Source organism: Megalobrama amblycephala, linkage group LG19 (assembly GCF_018812025.1).
Source record: "Megalobrama amblycephala isolate DHTTF-2021 linkage group LG19, ASM1881202v1, whole genome shotgun sequence".
Lineage (NCBI taxonomy): Eukaryota > Metazoa > Chordata > Actinopteri > Cypriniformes > Xenocyprididae > Megalobrama > Megalobrama amblycephala.
Window position 1 is genome coordinate 26,330,363 of NC_063062.1, and position 22,163 is coordinate 26,352,525.

The 22,163-nt window shown below is 37.1% G+C and overlaps 1 protein-coding gene across 7 annotated transcripts in view; it reads left to right on the forward strand.

Moving 5' to 3' along the window:
- cntn5 (contactin 5) overlaps positions 1-22,163 on the forward strand; it is a 405,703-nt gene that overhangs the window by 196,382 nt on the left and 187,158 nt on the right. For all 7 annotated transcript variants that reach the window (XM_048168025.1, XM_048168027.1, XM_048168028.1 and 4 more), the window contains one exon: positions 8,824-9,027. In XM_048168025.1, the coding sequence (XP_048023982.1) occupies positions 8,824-9,027 (204 nt within the window). The remainder of the gene's footprint in view (positions 1-8,823; positions 9,028-22,163) is intronic.

The following is a 22,163-nucleotide window of genomic DNA, read 5'->3' on the forward strand; positions in this document are numbered from 1 at the left end:
CAAAATATCTAAGTTACTTTTTCAAATAAGTAACACAAGTTACTTTTTTTCACATTTATTGACTGACATCTCTCCTGTCCCCAATTTGAGATAGTACAGAGGAATTGTGTGTGATGTGTGAACATGATGGTTATTGTAATTCTAGACTAAATGTGAACATGCGTTTACTCATCTCACGCATGAAAACATTCTGTATTCCTCAAAATAAATAAAAACAATGAAATGCAATCTCAGAATTCTATGGAAACTGGGATGTATTCCAGAAAGCAGGGTTAACTTATTGTCACATATACCCTGAACTCTCGGTTGATTAACCCAAACCTTGCTTACTCATGGTATGCTGGTTCCAAAAATGTGTCCGGGAGTGAGTTCAGCCAACCCAGAGTATGTTCTCGGTTAACACACAAGACATTCTCAACAGAGTGACGAATCGATGATTCACCATGGAAACAGACGCTAAGAAAAAGCGCGCCATTCTACTTCATTCTTCTTCTTTTGTTTAATGGCGATTTACATAACCTACTTGGTGCACATCACCACCTATTGGGTGGTTGTGCAATCATTTTTAATCTTAATATTGTTTGTTTGATGCTAATTATTTAATAAGATATGACATATATGATATGTATTTTATTATAGAAATTATAGCATAGAAAATGTCCTGTTATAAAGGATAAAAAGCAGATCCATGTGTGAGATGACAATAAAATAAATTCATATATTAGAATTGAATAAACATTTATATATTGTATATAACATTGTGTATATAACTGTAACTATATAACAAATTTAGATAATTAATTAAAGATTATTAATATAATTATATTGATAATGTAATATGCATCTGAATTCCTCTTAAGCTAACTAACCCTTGAACATAACCTGCTCCGGAGCAGGTTATGTTCAGAGAACAAGTTGCTATGGTTACTTACATACCCTAAAAGTTACCTCCGTTTTTGGAACCGAAAGTTGAGATTATCCGCTTACTTACTCTTAAACATACCCAGGTATGTCACATAACCTGCTTTCTGGAATACCCCCCAGGTAATGATTAACTATACATAAATGTACTTTATGTATTTAATCTCACTTTAATCTCACATACAAAATGAATGTTATTCTTACGTTTACGTTATAAAAATCAGTAATGATTTCACAGTAAAAAGATATGAGCACCATGACCTGAACGGGGACATTTTTAGAATTACACTAAAAGGCCTTTTACTTGCTAAAAAAATTAGCAAGTAAAATTTTTAAACTATCAATCAGATTATTATAGAATGTAGTAGACTGTGTGCAACAGGTTTTCAGCAAAGTTTTGCAAATTATCATGCTGGATAGTTTAAAGGATAGTTTAATAGTTTAAATATTGTCAAAAATGCCATACAGTAAGCTTTATAGGGATAAATTGTTTTAGCACAAACCCCTAAATGTATAAACTCAATATCAATTGATTAAATAAAACTAAAAATTGATAAAATGTAAATTATTACTGTTATTGTCAGTTTTTTTTTTTTTTTTTTGGTCTTTTTTATTTGAATAATTGGGTAGGGTATATGGGGTAGCCTATTTGGTAAGGAAAAAGACTTTGTGACATGAGCCCATGACTTCTTCCAAATTTGCTTGAAATATCACCTTATAATGTCACACCATTTCCAATCCAGGGTGCCTGTTCCTCAGGTGAGCACTTGATTTACGTCTCTTTGATGTCTCGGATGTCTGTGCCAATGAACGTCTGTCTGTGTCAACATAGTTATGTCAGTTACAGCTTGACTGGTTTTCATCCTTGCAGCTTTTTGCATTGATTTGTCAGCCTATGTGTTTCCACAGCTTTCAGTAGTATTAACTTTGAGATGAGCTTTGGATATAAAACTACTGTGTACTTTTTTAGATGTCAAAATTAACTGTCAGTTTAGTTAATTAAGTATATTAAAAACAATTTTAAAATAGTACGATTATTCATACCCCCTGACCAGTAAACAAGCATTTCAAGCTTGAAATATCACACATCATATTTTTTATTTTAATTTATTCCTTCAACAACTGTCTTTTTTTCTGGGTTAACTTGGCCTCAACAAATAACTGGAAAACAACTGGAAAAGTCGTGTAAAGAGTGTGAAACCCGAAGAACATCCAGTTATTAAACTTCTGATTTTGTTTTTAATGAATTAATTATTAAATTAATTAATTATTTTAATATATTGTCACTTCTAGACTGGTGGGTCTTCAAATATTGTCTTTGACAATGGGATTTAAAAAGGTTGAAAATCTCTGACATAAACTATAGTGCATGTGTAGACCAAAACAAAACCAAAAAAATACTTTATTCAGCAAGGATGCATTAAAATCAAAAGTGGCAGTAAAGTCTTTCTGTAAATATTAATTAAATAATAAAATAAAAATAAACTTTGTCAAATAAATTCTGTTCTATTTAAAAAACAATAAAAACAACTGTTTTCAACATTAATAATAATAATAATAATAATAATAATTGTGAAATATTAAAACATACATATAAAATATAATTGTTGTATTTTTGATCAAGTAAATACAGCATTGATAATCATAAGAGACTTAAAAAAAAAAAAAAAACATTACCAAACCCATTAATTATAATAATATGATGTTTTTAATTGGTTCATTCCTACTTTAAAAATAAATAAATAAATATCCAGTTTATTGACACTCATATGGCTACATTCACCAAGCCAGTTTTTGCTTTCCTCGTTTGAAAGTCACTTTGGATAAAAGTGTCTAATAAATGTAATATAATATAAATATATTTTACTAACAAGTGTGAATCTTGAATTGCCCTGTTTATATCAGCCTATACTTGTGCTGCTTGAATTCTGTTCTTTATGAATCATTTCTTTTATTCAATCATGAATAACACTGAACGTTTGTATCACAACTGACAAAACATTATTTAGTAAACACATCCAGCAAGGTGTGAATCCATCTGTCAAATCTTAATTGACCAACAGTTGCTTCGAAATAACTGAAAAAAGTCTGAAGAGAGTTGAGATGTTTGCTGCTTCAATCAACCAGCTTACCTGCTTCAATGAGACCTTTCAGCTCAGTTAGTTGTGCCATTTTATTTTCAATGGAAGTGTAAAGGGCAGTTTTCAGTGACTGAAAAGGTTTCTGTTGTTCAGTAGATTATTTAGATATATTTTTGTCTCCTCAAATCCTTCTCTATGTGTTTCTCAGTGTGTTCTTGTTCATTTAAATATATTGTGAAAATACTTTTCAACTGGTGTTTTCATGGGGTCATGTCATGAAAAAAAAAAAATTGAGCTTTTGTAATGAGGTACTGTAATATACAGCCAGGTGACAAATGAAACTTAAATCTGGAGGTCCGGTAGCTCTATTATGCTGTGGAGGGCATTTTGCTGGCATGGTTTTGGTCCACTTGTCCCCTTAAAGGGAAGGGTCACTGCAAACCAATGCACAGCTGCTGTGATCATCTTTATCCTATGATGATGAAGCATTTTAATCCTGATGGGAGTGAACAATGCCTTCATCCATAAGGCATAAAATGTCACTAAATGGTTTGGAGTATGAAAATGAGGTGAATCATAGGCTATGGCATTTGCAGTCATCAGCTCTCACCCAGTTGAACACCTATGGGAGATTTTGGAACATCTAGCAGCTAATTAAGTTAACTGATATCAGGTCTGTAACATGATTAGCTATCAAAGGGATGTCTTAGAGAGGAGGAGTCTCTCAGAAGTAACGATGGGCAGAGCTGTGAAAGAGTGCGTAAAAAGATTGTGGAATACTTTCAAAACAATGTTCCTCAATGTCAAATTGCAAAGGCTTTGCAAATCTCATCATCTACAGTGCATAACATCATCAAAAGATTCAGAGAAACTGAAGAAATCTCTGTGCTTAAGAGACAAGACCTTTATTGGATGCCCGTGGTCTTCGGGCCCTCAGATGACACTGCATCACTCATCGGCATGATTGTGTCAATGACATTACTAAATGGCCCAGGAATACTTTCAGAAACCACTGTTGGTAAACACAATCCACCGTGCCATCTGCAGATGCCAACTAAAGCTCTATCATGCAAAAAGGAAGCCATATGTGAACATGGTCCAGAAGCTCCGTTGTGTCCTGTGGGCCAAGCCTCATTTAAAATGGACAGTTTCAAAGTGGAAAAGTGTTCTATGGTCAGACGAGTCTAAATTTGACATTCTTGTTGGAAATCACAGACGGCATGTCCTCCGTGCTGAAGAGGAGGGAGAATTTCCAGCGTGTTATCAGCATTCAGTTCAAAAGCCAGCATCTCTGATGATATGGGGGTGCATAAGTGCAAACTGAAAGGTACAGCATGTGGAAGATTGGTACGCAAATGACAGTTCTGGGAAGTCAAAAATCACTTGGGCGCAAGCGTTAGGGTTAAGCCGAAAAACGGTAGGTAATTTGCTCTGAAATTTTTACTGAATGTGTGTGAGAAAAACACAGACTTGGCAGAGTCGGACGGGATTAAAATTGCAAAGTATGTCTGTTAAACCAAAATTTCTCTAACATCCTCCAGGAATGCTAGTCTCATCCAAATAAGGCTTTTGAGTTATGCCCTTAGCAGTTTGATATAGTGAAAATGCTTAATTATCTTTTTTTTTTTTTTTTTCAGATTCTTCTGCATTCACTCAATACTTACAACAGGAGTGACTATGCTACAATGCCATAAGCTCGCTCTGTGTGCTTAGTTAGTTCAAATCCCTCAGCAGTATTTTTTTTTTTTTTTTTTTACAATTTTCATTTTTTTGCTCTTTTCCTAGTCATCCGCAATTTATTTAGCCCAGAAGTCTCTCCATAATTAAAAAATGTCTTTGACTTCAAAGAATAATTCCACAAATTTAAGCAGAACTTAAAATGTTCAAATAACAAACCACCTCAGAAACAGTAAAACGGAATGTCTTACACAATGCTACATGCAAGTTATTTTCAAAGCTATCCCATGAATATTTAATCATGTACATTTCACATGCTCTGATTTAAAGCTCTCAACATAGTAACATGCCCATGAGATCCTCTTTCACTTGGATGTAAAGAGCTGGATCTGTCTGTCTGGATTTCTCTACTCCTCCCTCTCCCACCCGTCTCTTTCACACAATTCTCGCCGCTTGCCTCTTCGTTCCCGCTCATCTGTCCATCAAGCATTCACCCAGCCATCCATCTGCTCATCTTTCTATCCATCAAATTCACTAACTGCCTATATTTATTTCTATATGTATGGTTTTCTGTTGATTTCTGTGTAGGCAGCTGTCTAGACACCTGTCTTCCATTTTTGGATCAGTTTCCTCTCTCTCTTCTTTAAGCATCTGAAAGCTGAGAGCAACATTTCTTTGTAGGCTTTTCTGCCTGAATGGGAATGCATGCACATTTGAGACTAATATTTTTTTTTCTTCTTCTTCTTCTATGGAAGCCCTCATTGTAGTTCTCATTCTCCACAGCAGTCAAAACAGTCTCCAGTTTTGAAGGTATATTCTGAAGGCTCAGGACAGCAAAGGTCACATTCTGCAAGTATTAAAAGGGCTGTCTTTAATTAGAACCTCATAAATGTCAGCTCACTTTTTCCTCGAGTGCCTCTCAAATACAGATCCACGTTTTGGGAGGCTTTAATTTCTAGAGGTTACTTCCCCTCTCTCCAGGCGAGACGATCTTTAAATGATTCCGTGCCACGGGAAGAATGAAGCATTTAAGTTGTCATTTGTTGGGTTGTCCTCATTACCGAGCGTCGCATCTGTGAGTTTAGTCAGACGGCTTGATGCGCTGGAGCTTAGTCACTTTGTTAAAGTTCTAATTGCCAACAGCAGAAAAGGGAGATTTCAGCAGGTGTATAATGACTCTTTAATTAAGATATTCAATAAGTCCTTCCTCTTTTGGCACCGTTTTAAACACAAATGGGCAATTTAGAATCATTTGTAGCTATTGTAAATCCAGAGCAATGATTGACATGATATAACATAAATATAATTAGCTCTGTGTTTCCACTCGGTGAATAATAATCAAGGGTTTGCTATCTAAATTAATTTCTGTCTGTGTGAGTGGCATTTGCAATAGAACAGGGTAACATGTTCATTCATGGCACAATATTTTGCAACTCTAATTTTCTTATTATGAGAGAAAAAAAAAAAAAAGAAAAAAAACTACAACATGAGAACAAGGTGTCAATCTTACTTTTCATTTGTGTATCACATTGAGATTTTACCATTTTTTTATCCTCCAGTGTATTACCATTCAAAAGTTCAGGGTCAATAAGATTTTTTTATATACTTTTATTCGGCAAGGATGCATTCAATAGATCTAAAGCGACGGTAAAGACATTTATGACGTTACAAAATATTTCAAATAAATACTTTTATTTTGAACAAAAATGTATCAGTTTCCACACACACACACACACACACACACACACACACACACACACACACACACACACATATATATATATATATATATATATATATATATATATATATATATATATATATATATATATATATATATATATATACATCGAACGACTAATCCTGGGATGTGCCTATCATAGACAGGTGAAACCCCGCCTCCGCAGAAGAAATCAATGCCTACTTCATCATTGCAATGTTAGCTCCGCCCACTCGCGTGTTAGTGAGATGAGGATAGCGACATGAGGATAACGATATAGGACTAAAACTAACATTACCTTTCAAAGGATCCTTATGCTAGGAATATGGTTAATTTTCAACATGAAAATGTAATGTCTCAGTTAAGCTTAATTTATTACTATTTGGTATTTCACTGTGAATTCTTTGGTAAATCAGGCTTTGCAAACATACTTTTACAATATGGACTCGACAGTAATGACAACATGTAAGTAACTGTGTTTATTCTAATGCCTGATCTGATATGTAAATGATTCATGTACAGTCAGATGTCCTTATGTGTCAGTAAATCAAACCAGTGACTAACGGTCAACTTCAGTTTTTTTCTCTTAGTAAGATGAAAATAATCAGTTATTTAAACAGTGATTAAATTATATAAAGAAAGCGATCAAAGAACGCTTCCTTTGCAATCATTGGAGCTGTCAATTAAACAGCACGAGTTTATCAGTAACTGAGTTCTGGACACACTCCAAAACTCCCGTTTTATTCAGCGAATCTCTTAGTTATATCGCGTTTGCACTGTTGGTGATGATGAAAGCATTCATTAGTGTACAGAAATTGAGTTGCAATGACGAGATCACTGCTTTCATGTGCTCAACAACATGTCTGTGATCGGCTACAATCTTTATTACGGCAACATTTCATGGCATTATATTTAGATAGTGGCATAGATCTAAATGTAATGCAGCACTTTTCACAATTAGTTAACCTTGAGAGCTTTAATAGTAAATAAGTGCTAAAAGAGAGAGTAATATTTGGCTGTTTCAAATGGAAAGATGTTAGCCAATCACAGCAGTTAGTTAGCCAGTCTCACACCCCTTAAAGGTGCCATCAAACGTTTTTTTTACAAGATGTAATATAAGTCTAAGGTATCCCCTGAATGTGTCTGTGAAGTTTCAGCTCAAAATACCCCATAGATTTTTTTTTATTAATTTTTTTAACTGCCTATTTTGGGGCATCATTAAATATGAAGCGATTTATGCTGTGCGGCCCCTTTAAATCTCGTGCTCTCCACCCACGGAGCTCGCGCTTGCCTTAAACAGTGCCTAAACAAAGTTTACACAGCTAATATAACCCTCAAATGGATCTTTACAAAGTGTTCGTCATGTATGCGTCGGATTAAGTGGGTATTGTATACTGTTATATTGTTTACATTTGATTCTGAATGAATTTGAGGCTGTGCTCCGTGGCTAACGGCTAATGCTACACTGTTGGAGAGATTTATAAAGAATGAAGTTGTGTTTATGAATTATACAGACTGCAAGTGTTTAAAAATGAAAATAGCGACGGCTCTTGTCTCCGTGAATACAGTAAGAAACGATGGTAACTTTAACCACATTTAACAGTACATTAGCAACATGCTAACGAAACATTTAGAAAGACAATTTACAAATATCACTAAAAATATCATGATATCATGGATCATGTCAGTTATTATTGCTCCATCTGCCATTTTTCGCTATTGTTCTTGCTTGCTTACCTAGTCTGTTGATTCAGCTGTGCACATCCAGACGTTCTGCCCTTGTCTAATGCCTTTCATAATGTTGGGAACATGGGCTGGCATATGCAAATATTGGGGGCGTACACCCCTACTGTTACGTAACAGTCAGTGTTATGTTGAGATTCGCCTGTTTTTCGGAGGTCTTTTAAACAAATGAGATTTATATAAGAAGGAGGAAACAATGGAGTTTGAGACTCACTGTATGTCATTTCCATGTACTGAACTCTTGTTATTCAACTATGCCAAGATAAATTAAATTTTTCATTCGAGGGCACCTTTAAAACAGAGCGTTCAAATAAGAGGGCTAAAATCAGGGTAGGAAAAATGCCTTTTATTTCTAAATTATGACAATTTTGGATGTAGAAAGCATACTATCTTCATAAGTGCACCCCAGGAAACATTATAAAACAATGCAGTTCATGACCCCTTTAAAATGACTGGTAATTTTAATTGTACTTGACAGCAGTTTGTTTTTGTACGATTAGCCACTAGATGAGTTACTAACGTAAGTCTGATATACGCATCATTTAAGGGTTTGTTCAAATCCTTCTTAACTCTAAACATGAGCAGTAGTAATAGTGATCCTTGCAAGTGCAGTATATCTTAGGGCCTGGTATTATGAATCTGAATTGTTAGGTGTAACAGCTCTCTCTGTTTTATTTTCAGATTTTGTTAGAGCCGTTGCCGGGAGCCCCGTGTCATATGCTGCAGTGCTGAGGATGAAAGCAGACAGTTCGTCATCCTCCTCGTTGAGCTCCAGGATGAGGTTAAGGAACAACTACGGAATGGGATCGCCTAGCCAAGACTGGCCTCCGTTCTCCAGACACAGATTCTCAGCCCTCAGCTCACAGGAGGACTACAGGAGTGAAGGTGAGAATGAGGCTGAATCACACAATCCCATGCCAATTCACCAACTCTCACGCTGAGCACTTACAAACTCTCTCTGATCTGTGTTCTCGTCACACTGGGGCAAATGAGTTCTGCGTTTACTTCTTACTGACTTCAGAAGATTGACCTCATAGAGAGTGGTTCAAATACTAATAGGAGTTGAGCACTGACTTGAATATGCCTTTTCTGTTTAGCGCTTTGGAAAACGTTTCAGTCCAAAAAGCAAGACTTAAAGAGGCCATATTATGCCCTTTTCATATATATTACTGCAGTTTCAAACAGAAATGAACACTAGAGGCAGTAAAACAGCAAGCACTTTTAATCGTTTTAACACACATTTATGATTACAGGGTCAGATTGTTGATTAATAAAGACTTGTTTTCACGCGGCTCCTTGCACAATGATGTTATGACCTCAAAACTTTTTTTACCATAGTGCTTAATTTGTAAATAAATATATTTTGGAGTTTGCATCACTTACCCAGCTCCAGATGTTCAGTTTTATTGATGTAATAAGCTTGCTTGGTAGCTCAGCTGGTACAGAATTGTACTTGCGATGCATAGAGGTCGGGTACGAATCCCATAAAAGATGAGTCAAGGTAAAAGAGCTCAAAGAGTTCAAAGAGTTCAAAATCAAGCTAAAATGCTAAGGTTACGATTGTGTTTTTATGTCACATTTGCTTTTGTTAACATTATCGGGTAGGTTCAGGGTTTAGTGTAGGTGTACGTTATTAAACGTAATGGAGCATTAAGCTTTTAGCACCACTCACCGGACATTTCAATTCAGAACAGCGGTGAAATGTACGAACTCTAACATAATAAAACATTGCCATATTCACGTTTATATGTTCCGTAAAAAAATAAACACGCTTTTAGTGCCACTTACTGGACATTTCACTTTGAAACTGTTGCGAAACGTGTATGACGCAACGTATTTTGCAAAACTGTTGACACAGGTACATTTTTCTAATGAGCCTGGGCTGGCCCTTTTACAAAGTCTTGAATGCAATGATGTGGAAGTTTCAAATTTCAATATTTTATTCAGAATACAACATAGATGACATATCAAATGTTTAAACTGAGAAAATGTATAATTTTAAGGGGAAAATAAGTTGATTTAAAATTTCATGGCATCAACACATCTCAAAAAAGGCCATGTTTACCACTGTGTGGCATCCCCTCTTCTTTTTATAACAGTCTGCAAATGTCTGGGGACTAAGGAGACAAGTTGCTCAAGTTTAAGAATAGGAATGTTGTCCCATTCTTGTCTAATACAGGCTTGTAGTTGCTCAACTGTCTTTGGTCTTCTTTGTTGCATCTTCCTCTTTATGATGCGCCAAATGTTTTAAATGGGTGAAAGATCTGGACTGCAGGCTGGCCATTTCAGTACCCGGATCCTTCTTCTACGCAGCCACAATGTTGTAATTGATGCAGTATGTGGTCTGGCATTGTCATGTTGGAAAATGCAAGGTCTTCCCTGAAAGAGACGACGTCTGGATGGGTGCATATGTTGTTCTAGAACTTGGATATACCTTTCAGCATTGATGGTGCCTTTCCAAATGTGTAAGCTGCCCATCCCACATGCACTCATACAACCCCATACCATCAGAGATGCAGGCTTCTGAACTGAGCGCTGATAACAACTTGGGTTGTCCTTGTCCTCTTTAGTCCGGATGACATGGCGTCCCAGTTTTCCAAAAAGAACTTCAAATTTTGATTCGTCTGACCACAGAACAGTTTTCCACTTTGCCACAGTCCATTTTAAATCAGCCTTGGCCCAGAGAAAACGCCTGCGCTTCTGGATCATGTTTAGATATGGCTTCTTTTTTGACCTATAGAGTTTTAGCCGGCAACGGCGAATGGCACGGTGGATTGTGTTCACCGACAATGTTTTCTGGAAGTATTCCTGAGCCCATGTTGTGATTTCCATTACAGTACCATTCCTGTATGTGATGCAGTGCCATCTAAGGGCCCGAAGATCACGGGTATCCAGTATGGTTTTCCGGCCTTGACCCTTACGCACAGAGATTGTTCCAGATTATCTGAATCTTTGGATGAAATTATGCACTGTAGATGATGATAACTTCAAACTCGTTGCAATTTTTCTCTGAGAAACTCCTTTCTGATATTGTTCCACTATTTTTCGCCATAGCATTGGGGGAATTGGTGATCCTCTGCCCATCTTGACTTTTGAGAGACACTGCCACTCTGAGAGGCTCTTTTTATACCCAATCATGTTGCCAATTAACCTATTAAGTTGCAAATTGGTCCTCCAGCTGTTCCTTATATGTACATTTAACTTTTCCGGCCTCTTATTGCTACCTATCCCAACTTTTTTGGAATGTGTAGCTCTCATGAAATCCAAAATGAGGCAATATTTGGCATGACATTTCAAAATGTCTTAAAATATATGAATACCTGTATGTTATTACCATGTAGACACATTGGGAAGTGGATGAATGGATGAGTCAGCTGCGGGCGCCATCCTCTGGTCAGACACGGTAATTAATTTGGCGTGTGACGTGACTCTCCCAGTGCATTATGGGTATTTTCTCGCCATTGAGTGTACATCGGTTGTACACTCATTATTGCGGTGCATTGTGGGATTGAATGAGTGCACTAGGTAATGTCCACTATGATTTCGGACACCACTTCAAATGGCTGTCCCCTCCAATAGTGCCCTATTTTAAGGTTTAGGGGGCGATTTCGGACACAGTGTTAGTGTTTTCTGTGTTAGTTTGTCAGTTGTTCCTCATATTTAAGTATTCTTGTGTGTTCTTGTATTTTGTTTTCTTGTTCTCCTGCTCTTTGTGTTCCTTGGTTCTTGTTTTGCTTTTATTATTAAATACGCCTGCAATTAGTTCCACACCTCCACCTACCTTCCTTGCCCTCTCCATGTTATAATGACGTGTATGTTCCCAGAGGAATAATCAAGACTACCATGTAGGCATTTCTGGGAGTTCATGCTTACTGATATAGAGAATAACTCCCTTTGGAGTGGAGCTTGTCCTTTGTAAATTTGCAGACCTTTTTCATGCTCAAACAGTAACATTAAACACACACACACACACACACACACACACACACACACACACACACACAAAGTGGAAAACATAAAAAAGCATAATTTATCCACTTTAAATATGCAATACCAATTGAGCTCTGCTGGCACTCAACAGACACCTTTCTTACCTTGCAGTAAAGACCATTGCTAGTCAACAGAATAAGTTGTGTTTTTGGATGCTGACATTGACTCCTGCAGGACCTTTGTTAACCAGCTTTACCAGCTGGGTTTTTCTTGTCCAACAGCTAGATCTGCCCCAGACCACCACTAACCAGCAAGGCTTTTAGGATTTGATTTGAGTTGTCAGAGCCTAACAGACACGGGTTGTGTGTTGGAGTCTTGTCTAACATTGAACGTGACCTTGACATCTCACCAATGAATCATGTCTGTTCAGTTAGAGTTGATGGAGACCCCGGCCAGACGGAAATTGAACAGGGATCATTGAAACATCTCAGCGCTTCCCAAACTCCCAGCCTTCCGTCAGCCTGACAACTGATGGATGCTGTTGTCACTGGAAGAAATAAATATTTTCACAAGAGAACGAGAAAGCTGCATTATGAAAAAGACCTTTACAAATAAAATAAGATCTGTCAAGGTTCCTGTTGGTTTGTGGTGTATGAATCTCTTTGTTGTAACCTCAGAAATACATTATTTTGCTGCTGTTTAGGTTATTTGAAGGACATCTGTTAGCACAGTGGGTCAAGTGTTTTTAACACTGAACAAGTTAACCGCTGTGGGAAATCCAGCTAAAGCCATATTAAGGTGGTTGCTAGGCTTGTTTTACATGGTTGGTTAAACCTGCGCTAGTGTATGGAGTGTGACGTGTGATCCCCGGGTGTTGTGGCACGTCAGCGCCGGGTTGGGTTGGGGTCTGTGTGTGATGGCTTATTATTCTGGCTGTTGTTGCCATTAAAGCAAGTGTTAATCACCCTCTCGAGTCGGTGATTTAATGTATCTCATCTACACACTGGCGCTGATAATTAGCTATTCTGACATAGTTAGGTGACGATACCAGCATGTGACGATTTCCCCTTATAACATTTCAAGAGCTGTTGAACGGATTTTTCCTGCATTTAAAATATATTGGCGGCCACCAAAATTAATTTTTGTCCCGCCAAATCTTTATTTGGTCATCTAATGTGATATCTGAGATAACTGCTGTACTTTTGATGGCAGCATGGCACACTTTATTCATAAGCTTAAGGCGATTAAAACAGTGTGAATAAAATGCCATTAAACATCTAACTTCACTAATGCATTCTTTGCATTAGAATCAAATGCACCTCAAAAGAAGAAACATTACAGTAATATTAGGTGGATATATCACTCCTGGCAACAGGTGCTTATGGGCTAGCTAGTATGTTATCTTAGCATAACACTCAAAAGACAACAATTTATGACATTAATATCATGTTGTTGTTCTAAACCCACTATATAACATCAGTTGAGTGTTTACTTCTGTGATCTGCTGTGGCTCTTTATCACAGAATGATGCAAAAATATTAATTTATAGTATTCTTAATAGTATTCTATATTTTCATATTCTTATGAAAATACCTGAGATAGCTTGAAGAATACATATTAACCATATATTTTCACAATCGTGTTTATTCAGTTAAATCGTTTATTCAGTTAAATCTGTGTGTAATTCAGCTGCGAAAGCTGTATGCCTCTGTCCATATAAGGGACTTCCCGGAACATCATAAGTTTTACTTCTATGAGTCTCACTTGTGGACTTTCTGCACAAGGGCGCCCTCTAGCTTCAAGTATGAATATAACACATTACATGAGTGTGTTTAACGTTCCATAATGCACAAAAAATAAATAAATCAATAAATAAACTAACTTTCATAAGAAGTGTACAGTTTGTCCCTCAGTGGACACATAAGAGTTTTTTATTTTTTATTTTGCATACCTTGTGACAAAAATTAAGATAAATGGGAATCTTTAACCTTTCTAATGATGTGTAGTTTGTATAAATTTAGTATAAAATTGTGTACTCTGTGTGTGGATGACCGTGTTCGTCAGCCACCACTGGGTCTTCATTTCTGAGTCAGGAAAAACCCTGTTAAACACCTCTGATTGGCCATTGTGTTCACGTGATCAACAGATATGTTTGTGATTGGATCTTCAAAAACATGTTGTAAATAGACATCTTTGATGCTCTTCATCAAGTGCTTACACAGATACACACGGGAGCGTTTGAAAGCAGGCGTCTATCAGTGGATCCTAATATGTCCACTGATCGATGGATCTGCTGATAGATGGATCCCCTGATAGACACCTGCTTTCAAACGCTTCCATGTGTATCTGTGTAAGCCAGGGATGGGCAACTCCGGTCCTGGAGGGCCAGTGTCCTGCAGAGTTTAGCTCCAACCCTAATCAAACACACCTGAACCAGCTAATCAAGGTCTTCAGGATTAGTAGAAAGCTATAGGCAAGTGAGTTTTTATCAGGGATGGAGATAAACTCTGCAGGACACTGGCCCTCCAGGACCGGAGTTGCCCATCCCTGGTGTAAGCGCTCGGTGAAGAGCGTCAAAGATCCACTGAACAGCACTCAAAATGCTAGGGGGAAATGCTGGTCGAATTTTTTACATTTCAGTACCGACTTGGTACTGAAGTCAGTACTTTTGACAACACTACCCAGAAGAATCACTTTTGACAACACTACCCAGAAGAATCACCCAGAAGAATCACTTTTTTGCATTAACAGCCCATAGATTATCAGATTCAAAGTCACCAAACAGCTGAAGACGTTATAGAGTTTATGTAATACTCGATTACTGAGAAGTGAGTTCGTGGTTCAGTAGGAACAGATGAAGTAGTATGATCAGGGTCAGATCGGGGTCACAGGAACTGTCTCATTCGAGATGATGCACTCAGTACCGCCAACTTCTCCGGATCACCACACTCCAACAGTTTAGGGGTCACCCAGGAGACGACAGTGGAGCCAGAACAGAGCCGTCACATAAATGAGGTATGTGCCTCTTCCTTCGCAGACTGTGAGGATGCAGTAATTGTCAGCAAGATGTCTCCTCTCTGTGTAACCCGCGCTCTTCAGGTTGTCGTTGAATTGTAATGCTGAAAAGCTCACAGGGGGTACGTAGGGCTGCTGCTTTCCCGGTGAGGCTGACGGATCACAGAGTGCCTCTCAGATGACTGATTTCTCTGACATTATCAAGCTGCTAAATCATAAAACACTCACCGTTGCCCCATACTGAGACTACAAGCTGCCTTAGACAAGCTGCACAGCACCGCAGACAGATAGATACAACATCCTCTTCACATACTCTACAGTACCTCTCAGCTGGTACTATTTAAAACTCACAACTTTTGTTCACTGCTTAAATTTGAAGTTGCTAATACACAGCTTAGTGTGATCTCACAGCTGATACAAAAGCGGCCTCACAAAAGTTTAAAGTTGAATATTATGAAAGCATATAAAAGTCATAAAAGTGTGTGGGCAGCAGTAATTATTCCTTCCTACATCTAACACACTTTTTTTTTTTTCTCATCTATGGAGTGCAGAATAAATAACAGCCTACTGTATAGTACTTTATATACCTGTATGTTTTTTTTTTTTCTTGACATACTTTGTGCTTTAGATGTTTTATATTAGTCCCCAGTACTGTATTTGTAAGTGCAGACAGCAGAAAATAACATTGTTGATATGCATAAATGGCTTTTGATAATGATAAATTGTGATTAATCAGTCAAGTGGGTTTGCAAATCTGCTTGAACAGAAAAGAGGAGTTGGCATTCAGATCATTTTCTCAAAAAATAACTAATAGAATTAGCCAAAGTAATTTTGATTATTATAACGGACAACTAAGGAAAATCCCAAATTCAGTATCTCAGAAAATTAGAATATTGTGAAAAGGTTCAATATTGAAGAAACCTGGTGCCACACTCTAATCAGCTAATTAACTCAAAACACCTGCAAAGGCCTTTAAATGGTCTCTCAGTCTAGTTCTGTAGGCTACACAATCATGGGGAAGACTGCTGACTTGACAGTTGTCCAAAAGACGACCATTGATACCTTGCACAAGGAGGGCAAGACACGAAAGGTCATTGCACAAGAGGCTGCCTGTTCACAGAGCTCTGTGTCCAAGCACATTAATAGAGAGGCGAAGGGAAGGAAAAGATGTGGTAGAAAAAAGTGTACAAGCAATAGGGATAACCGCACCCTGGAGAGGATTGTGAAACAAAACCCATTCAAAAATGTGGGGGAGATTCACAAAGAGTGGTCTGCAGCTGGAGTCAGTGCTTCAAGAACCACTACGCACAGACGTATGCAAGACATGAGTTTCAGCTGTCGCATTCCTTGTGTCAAGCCACTCTTGAACAACAGACAGCGTCAGAACCGTCTAAAGACAAAAAGGACAGGACTACTGGTGAGTGGTCCTAAGTTATGTTCTCTGATGAAAGTAAATTTGGCATTTCCTTTGGAAATGAAGAGAGGAGAGGCACACAATCCACGTTGCAGGTCCAGTGTAAAGTTTCCACAGTCAGTGATGGTTTGGGGTGCCATGTCATCTGCTGGTGTTGGTCCACTGTGTTTTCTGAGGTCCAAGGTCAACGCAGCCATATACCAGGAAGTTTTAGAGCACTTCATGCTTCCTGCTGCTGACCAACTTTATGGAGATGCAGATTTAATTTTCCAACAGGACTTGGCACCTGCACACAGTGCCAAAGCTACCAGTACCTGTTTTAAGGACCATGGTATCCCTGTTCTTAATTCTTAATAGAAAATCTATGGGGTATAGTGAAGAGGAAGATGCGATATGCCAGACCCAACAATGCAGAAGAGCTGAAGGCCACTATCAGAGCAACCTGGGCTCTCATAACACCTGAGCAGTGCCACAGACTGATCGACTCCATGCCACGCCGCATTGCTGCAGTAATTCAGGCAAAAGGAGCCCCAACTAAGTATTGAGTGCTGTACATGCTCATACTTTTCATGTTCATACTTTTCAGTTGGCCAAGATTTCTAAAAATCCTTTCTTTGTATTGATCTTAAGTAATATTCTAATTTTCTGAGATACTGAATTTGGGATTTTCCTTGGTTGTCAGTTATAATCATCTAAATTAAAAGAAATAAACATTTAAAATATATCAGTCTGTGTGTAATGAACGAATATAATATACAAGTTTCACTTTTTGATGATATTCTAATTATATGACCAGCACCTGTATATACATTCCGATTAAAACTTTTGCGCACACACTCTGCGTGTGATGTCATATCCATCATACTTGTGGAGACAACCATGGACGTGATTGTAACCCATGTTGCGTCAACAGACGTTAATCATGTATTGACGATAACCAGAGTTATCGTCAAAAGAATAGAATATTGGCAATATTAAGATAATTTGGTGTTTCCAATTAATGTAGGCCTGTTACATTCTTCTAGTCTATTATTATTACTATTAGGTTAGGCTTCATTTATTATTAAATTAATATTATAATAAATTTGCCCTGCAATAAATTCATAGTGCATCACCGCATAACTGACGTGCTGTGAGGATAATAAAAGATTAGGCTATTAGCTATCTTTGAAAATGTTTTAAACACTTTCAGATCGATTAAGGTGTTTACGTGACGTTTTTCAATCCGATTGAGCTGTCAATACAATTATAAATGGATTATTTGGGAGCATGTAAACATAGCCATTGACTGAATCGATGGAAGTTCTTGAATGAGTTAATGAGTGAACAACTCACCGAGTTAGTCAAAACGATTCTTGAGTAAACTCGCCTAACTTATTGATTTGGTCAAAGTGAGTCAACTACATGCTGAATTAGTCAAAACGATTCTCAAGTAAACAATACTAAATTGGTTGAAGCAGTTTTTGAGTCAAGAACTTGAATTCACTCATTGAATCGATTGGAGTATTTGACTATTATTCTCAGGTATGGTGAGTAGGGACAATGTCAGTCACTTAGCAATCAATACAATCCATGCTTGGATTGGTCAAATTGATTGACCAAATTGACAGTTCTTGCAGTTCTTTTTTTTTTTTTTTTTTTTTTTTTTTCTGGTTTATTGTAGCATTTACACATGCAGTTAGTTCTTATGCCCAGTAAAACACTTGTTTGGAGAAGTTTTTGGACTCTTTGATTGCTACAATGATTCCAAACACCATAACTTTTGATTGCTTTGAGCTGTCAACACAACATTTTGCTCAAATACAGTTGACATGATTGTGAAGAAAACCTGCTGTTTTGTCATGCCATTTAGGCATGAAATCACTCTCCATAACTGTATCTGTCTTTCACTTGGGTATAAACATCGGGTAAAACTCTACCCATCAGACAGGCACCAGTATTTAGCCCAGTGTGAAGAGTGTGTATTTAGCCCTTTTGCCGCTGAGATCAAATTGCTTATTTGCCAAACCCCTGTCACTGTTCTCACATAAACTGTCAGGACCTGGTTTTCTTCCTGTTCTCAGATACCACACCACAGTATGCTCATTATAATTACAGTGTGGGCCAGTGGAGAAACCTTGTTTGAGGTGATACCTGAACAGGCTTTACCTGCTCAAACCGAGCTGAACAATAGAAGAGAGTGAACCGCAGCACTTTACTATAATTGCTTTTCAACTGTTAGACATATACAAAGGCTCCATGATGTGCACTCAAACATGTCATAGCCTATCTGTGAAATTGTGTACTGCCATGAGCACTCCCTGTTTAATAGTGAGAGAAGAACGGTTGATTAAACTCTCAAAGGCATTCACTAGGCAGGAAATCTGACGCCTTGGGCGAGGTTTTTCTCGCTTGAAGAAATGGCCCTTGTTATTGAGGATTTTGTTTAATTTGAAAGGATGCTTTTGATGGTTGGTCGTCTCTGTGTCACACAGCCAACAAGGAGGTTTCCTGCCTCCTACTGCCTTGTCCCCTCCCAAACACACTTATTTTTGACTAATGGGGGAATAAAAACACTGTGAAGTGTGCAGTCTCCCATGCCTATTTCTTTTAAAGAAAGAGCTAACCCAAAAATTAAAGCTCTGTCATCTTTGTTCCAAACCTGTGGGGGGAAAAAAAATAGCAATCAAATTTGTACTAAGGCTTTTTTAAAGCATCAAATATCAAAAAAGCACAAAAAAAAAACAACAACAACAACAACAACTGTAAAGCAGTCCGTACGACTACACAAGATATATTGCAAATCTTCTGAAGCCATATGATTTTTGTAAGAAACAAAGTCATACAGGTTTGAAAAGACTGGTTGATATTAAAGAGGATGTATTATTCTTTTTTTTTTTTTTTTTTTTTTTTACATTTTCAACTTTCTTTTGTGTGTAATGTTGCTGTTTGAGCTTTGCGTTTTCCTCCTGGAACATACACACCACAATATCCCTCATTTAATTACATATTTTTTTTAAAAAGACCTGGTTGAGTTGCATTAGTATTGTTTTGAAACTCGCAATTATGGTAATGAGCGTGAAATTTCTGAAGCATGCTCGAGGCGATTAAACAATCACAACACACTGGTCCATCTGACCAATCAGAGCACATTGAGCTTTTAGGAAGGAAGGGCTTCATAGTGACAATAACTAAAAATTACAGATAGACTGGAAAGAGAGGTGCTGCAATAGTGTAAAATATGTGAAAAAAAAGGGTTTTTTTTTTAACATTCAAGCATGAAAACCTATTCTAGTAGACCCCAAAAACAAAATCAAGACTTTATAAAAGAGGATCATATGGTCTCTTTAAATGATGATTGTATTTTTATTTTCTGTGAACTGTCCCTTTAAGAATGTGATGTTAAAGAACGAGTCTGTTAACTTTGACGGGTGAAACTACAGTAGGAAGTTGTTTGATGCTTCTGTCCACCAACAAATTACTTCATAGTTTTTCCAAAACATTTCAGGAGAGAGATCACCAGTCCTGTCCTCCAGCTCTGCTGTACCTCTGATTTATGTATAATTCCAAAGAGTGTTTTATTTCCCACTGGAGACTGCTGACAGGAGACTGCACAGATTACTGTTTCCTCTCTTCCCGAGGAACAAAGGCCTTTTCCAGCCACTTGATAATTTCTAAATGGTGAGAAATATCATGCAGTCTCAGCTTCCAAAACTAGGTTAAAGGCCTGTATTTCTGTTATATGGTGGAGTTGAGCTAGTAACAAAAATGTTTTTTTTAGACATGGTAGTACTGTGGTATTTTTTGAAGTACATGAATGCATTTCTGTGTCATTGTATATATCAAGTAGTACTATAATGTGATACACTGTAAATAATGATATGATCAAGTCATGGCAACATATGTTTTTCCATTACTTTAACTCTAACCTATTTTAACTTCATGTTTAGTTATACGAGATTCAATTAGACAAGATATAAAAAAAATTGAATTAGGTAAAAGGACTGTAAGGGACTTTTTATTTATTTTTATATGTTTATGATGATTATTCAATACAGCTGGCATATGTGAAACCGACCATAAGAGATGTAGTTAAATTAATTGGAGCTGTTTTACACTTCACAAACTCATCTGAGCTGTAAATATGAATGTTTACACAGACATACAGATAAAGCATAAATCCTATTGACACAGATTCACAACAGCAGGAATCAGCGGATCAGACATGAATGTTGATTCACATATAACTCACATGTGGATTGTCATGACAGAGCCACTGTAGTCTGACCATTTAGATTTTACAAGGTCAACTACTTCTGTGATCCAAAGGAAAGATTTCTTCTCTTGTAATTGTATCACCAAAATGTCTTCTTTAAAATTTCCTGCGATTGTTAAACCCTGCAAAATTGCTGAAGCAGTTATGAAATGTAGTTACACTAGCAGTAAAAAGCATTCTGTAGCAGTAAAAAACATTGTGCCTGAGGGCTGGCATATACACAGAGAGAGACTGAATTCATTGTGCTGGGTGATGGCTTGTATCGTTAGAGAAAGGGCAAGATATATATGAACACGGATGGTGAGAGGGTAATGCAGCAGTGAGGTACAATATGTTGCTAGAATGGCAAAGACTGATATGCTGCGACATTTTGACCTATCAACAAGGGTGTATAACCAAAGGGTGTATAACCAAATTCGGTTTAACTGTCCAAAGACCAATACAGTAATTTCATTTGTGATTAAAATATTGCCAGAATAATGGCAACATGCCAGAATAATATATATATATATATATATATATATATATATATATATATATATATATATATATTTCTGGCATGTTGCCATTATTCTGGCAATATTTGGTTATACACCCTTTGGTTATACACCCTTGTTGATAGGTCAATACATGATGTTATAAGAACATGCCAGAATTTTATATATATATATATATATATATTATTCTGGCATGTTCTTATAACATCATGTATTAACATAATGCAAAATGGTATTAAAATTATGTGTAGAAGTCATTACTTTGTTATGAGAAAGAATGTCCAATATGAAATGAAATAGAATGAACCAATATATAGGGACCATTTTGGATCAAGTCATGCAGTCAATATCATGTGACAGGATGTGACATCATTCAGACACCTGCAAAGGACCTAATGGTCATGAAGCAAAGTAACTAATGCTGCGTCCCAATTCGCCTACTTATACTACGCCCTAAAAGTATGTACTCTTTTTGTGAACAAAAAGTACTTACTTTTGAGTGTGTAGCAAAAGAGTAGACAAGCTTTGGGACATACTATCACGTCATACAATCGCATCTTTTCTCTCTGTCACATCCTGTCACCGTAAACTGGCCTGTCAATCCTCTTACATCCTCCACATTTCATTTATCTAATTTCCTACTGTATCGGAGAGAAATGCAGCACGTTGATCTGCAGTCGCGGGTCTTTCGTGTGGAGAACTCTCCTCATATTAATGCATAATGATGCTATTAAAAGTTAATGGCCAATCGGATCTTTATAAAAGTCCACATTGGTATTTGCAGATGAAAAATAACACAGATAACATTAAATAATTATTTTCTATCAGGTTGAACTGATTATTAGTCACTCAAACCTCTCAGAGTCGATCGCGCATATCCGCCATGTTTTTTAACACTTTTTACTCGTGT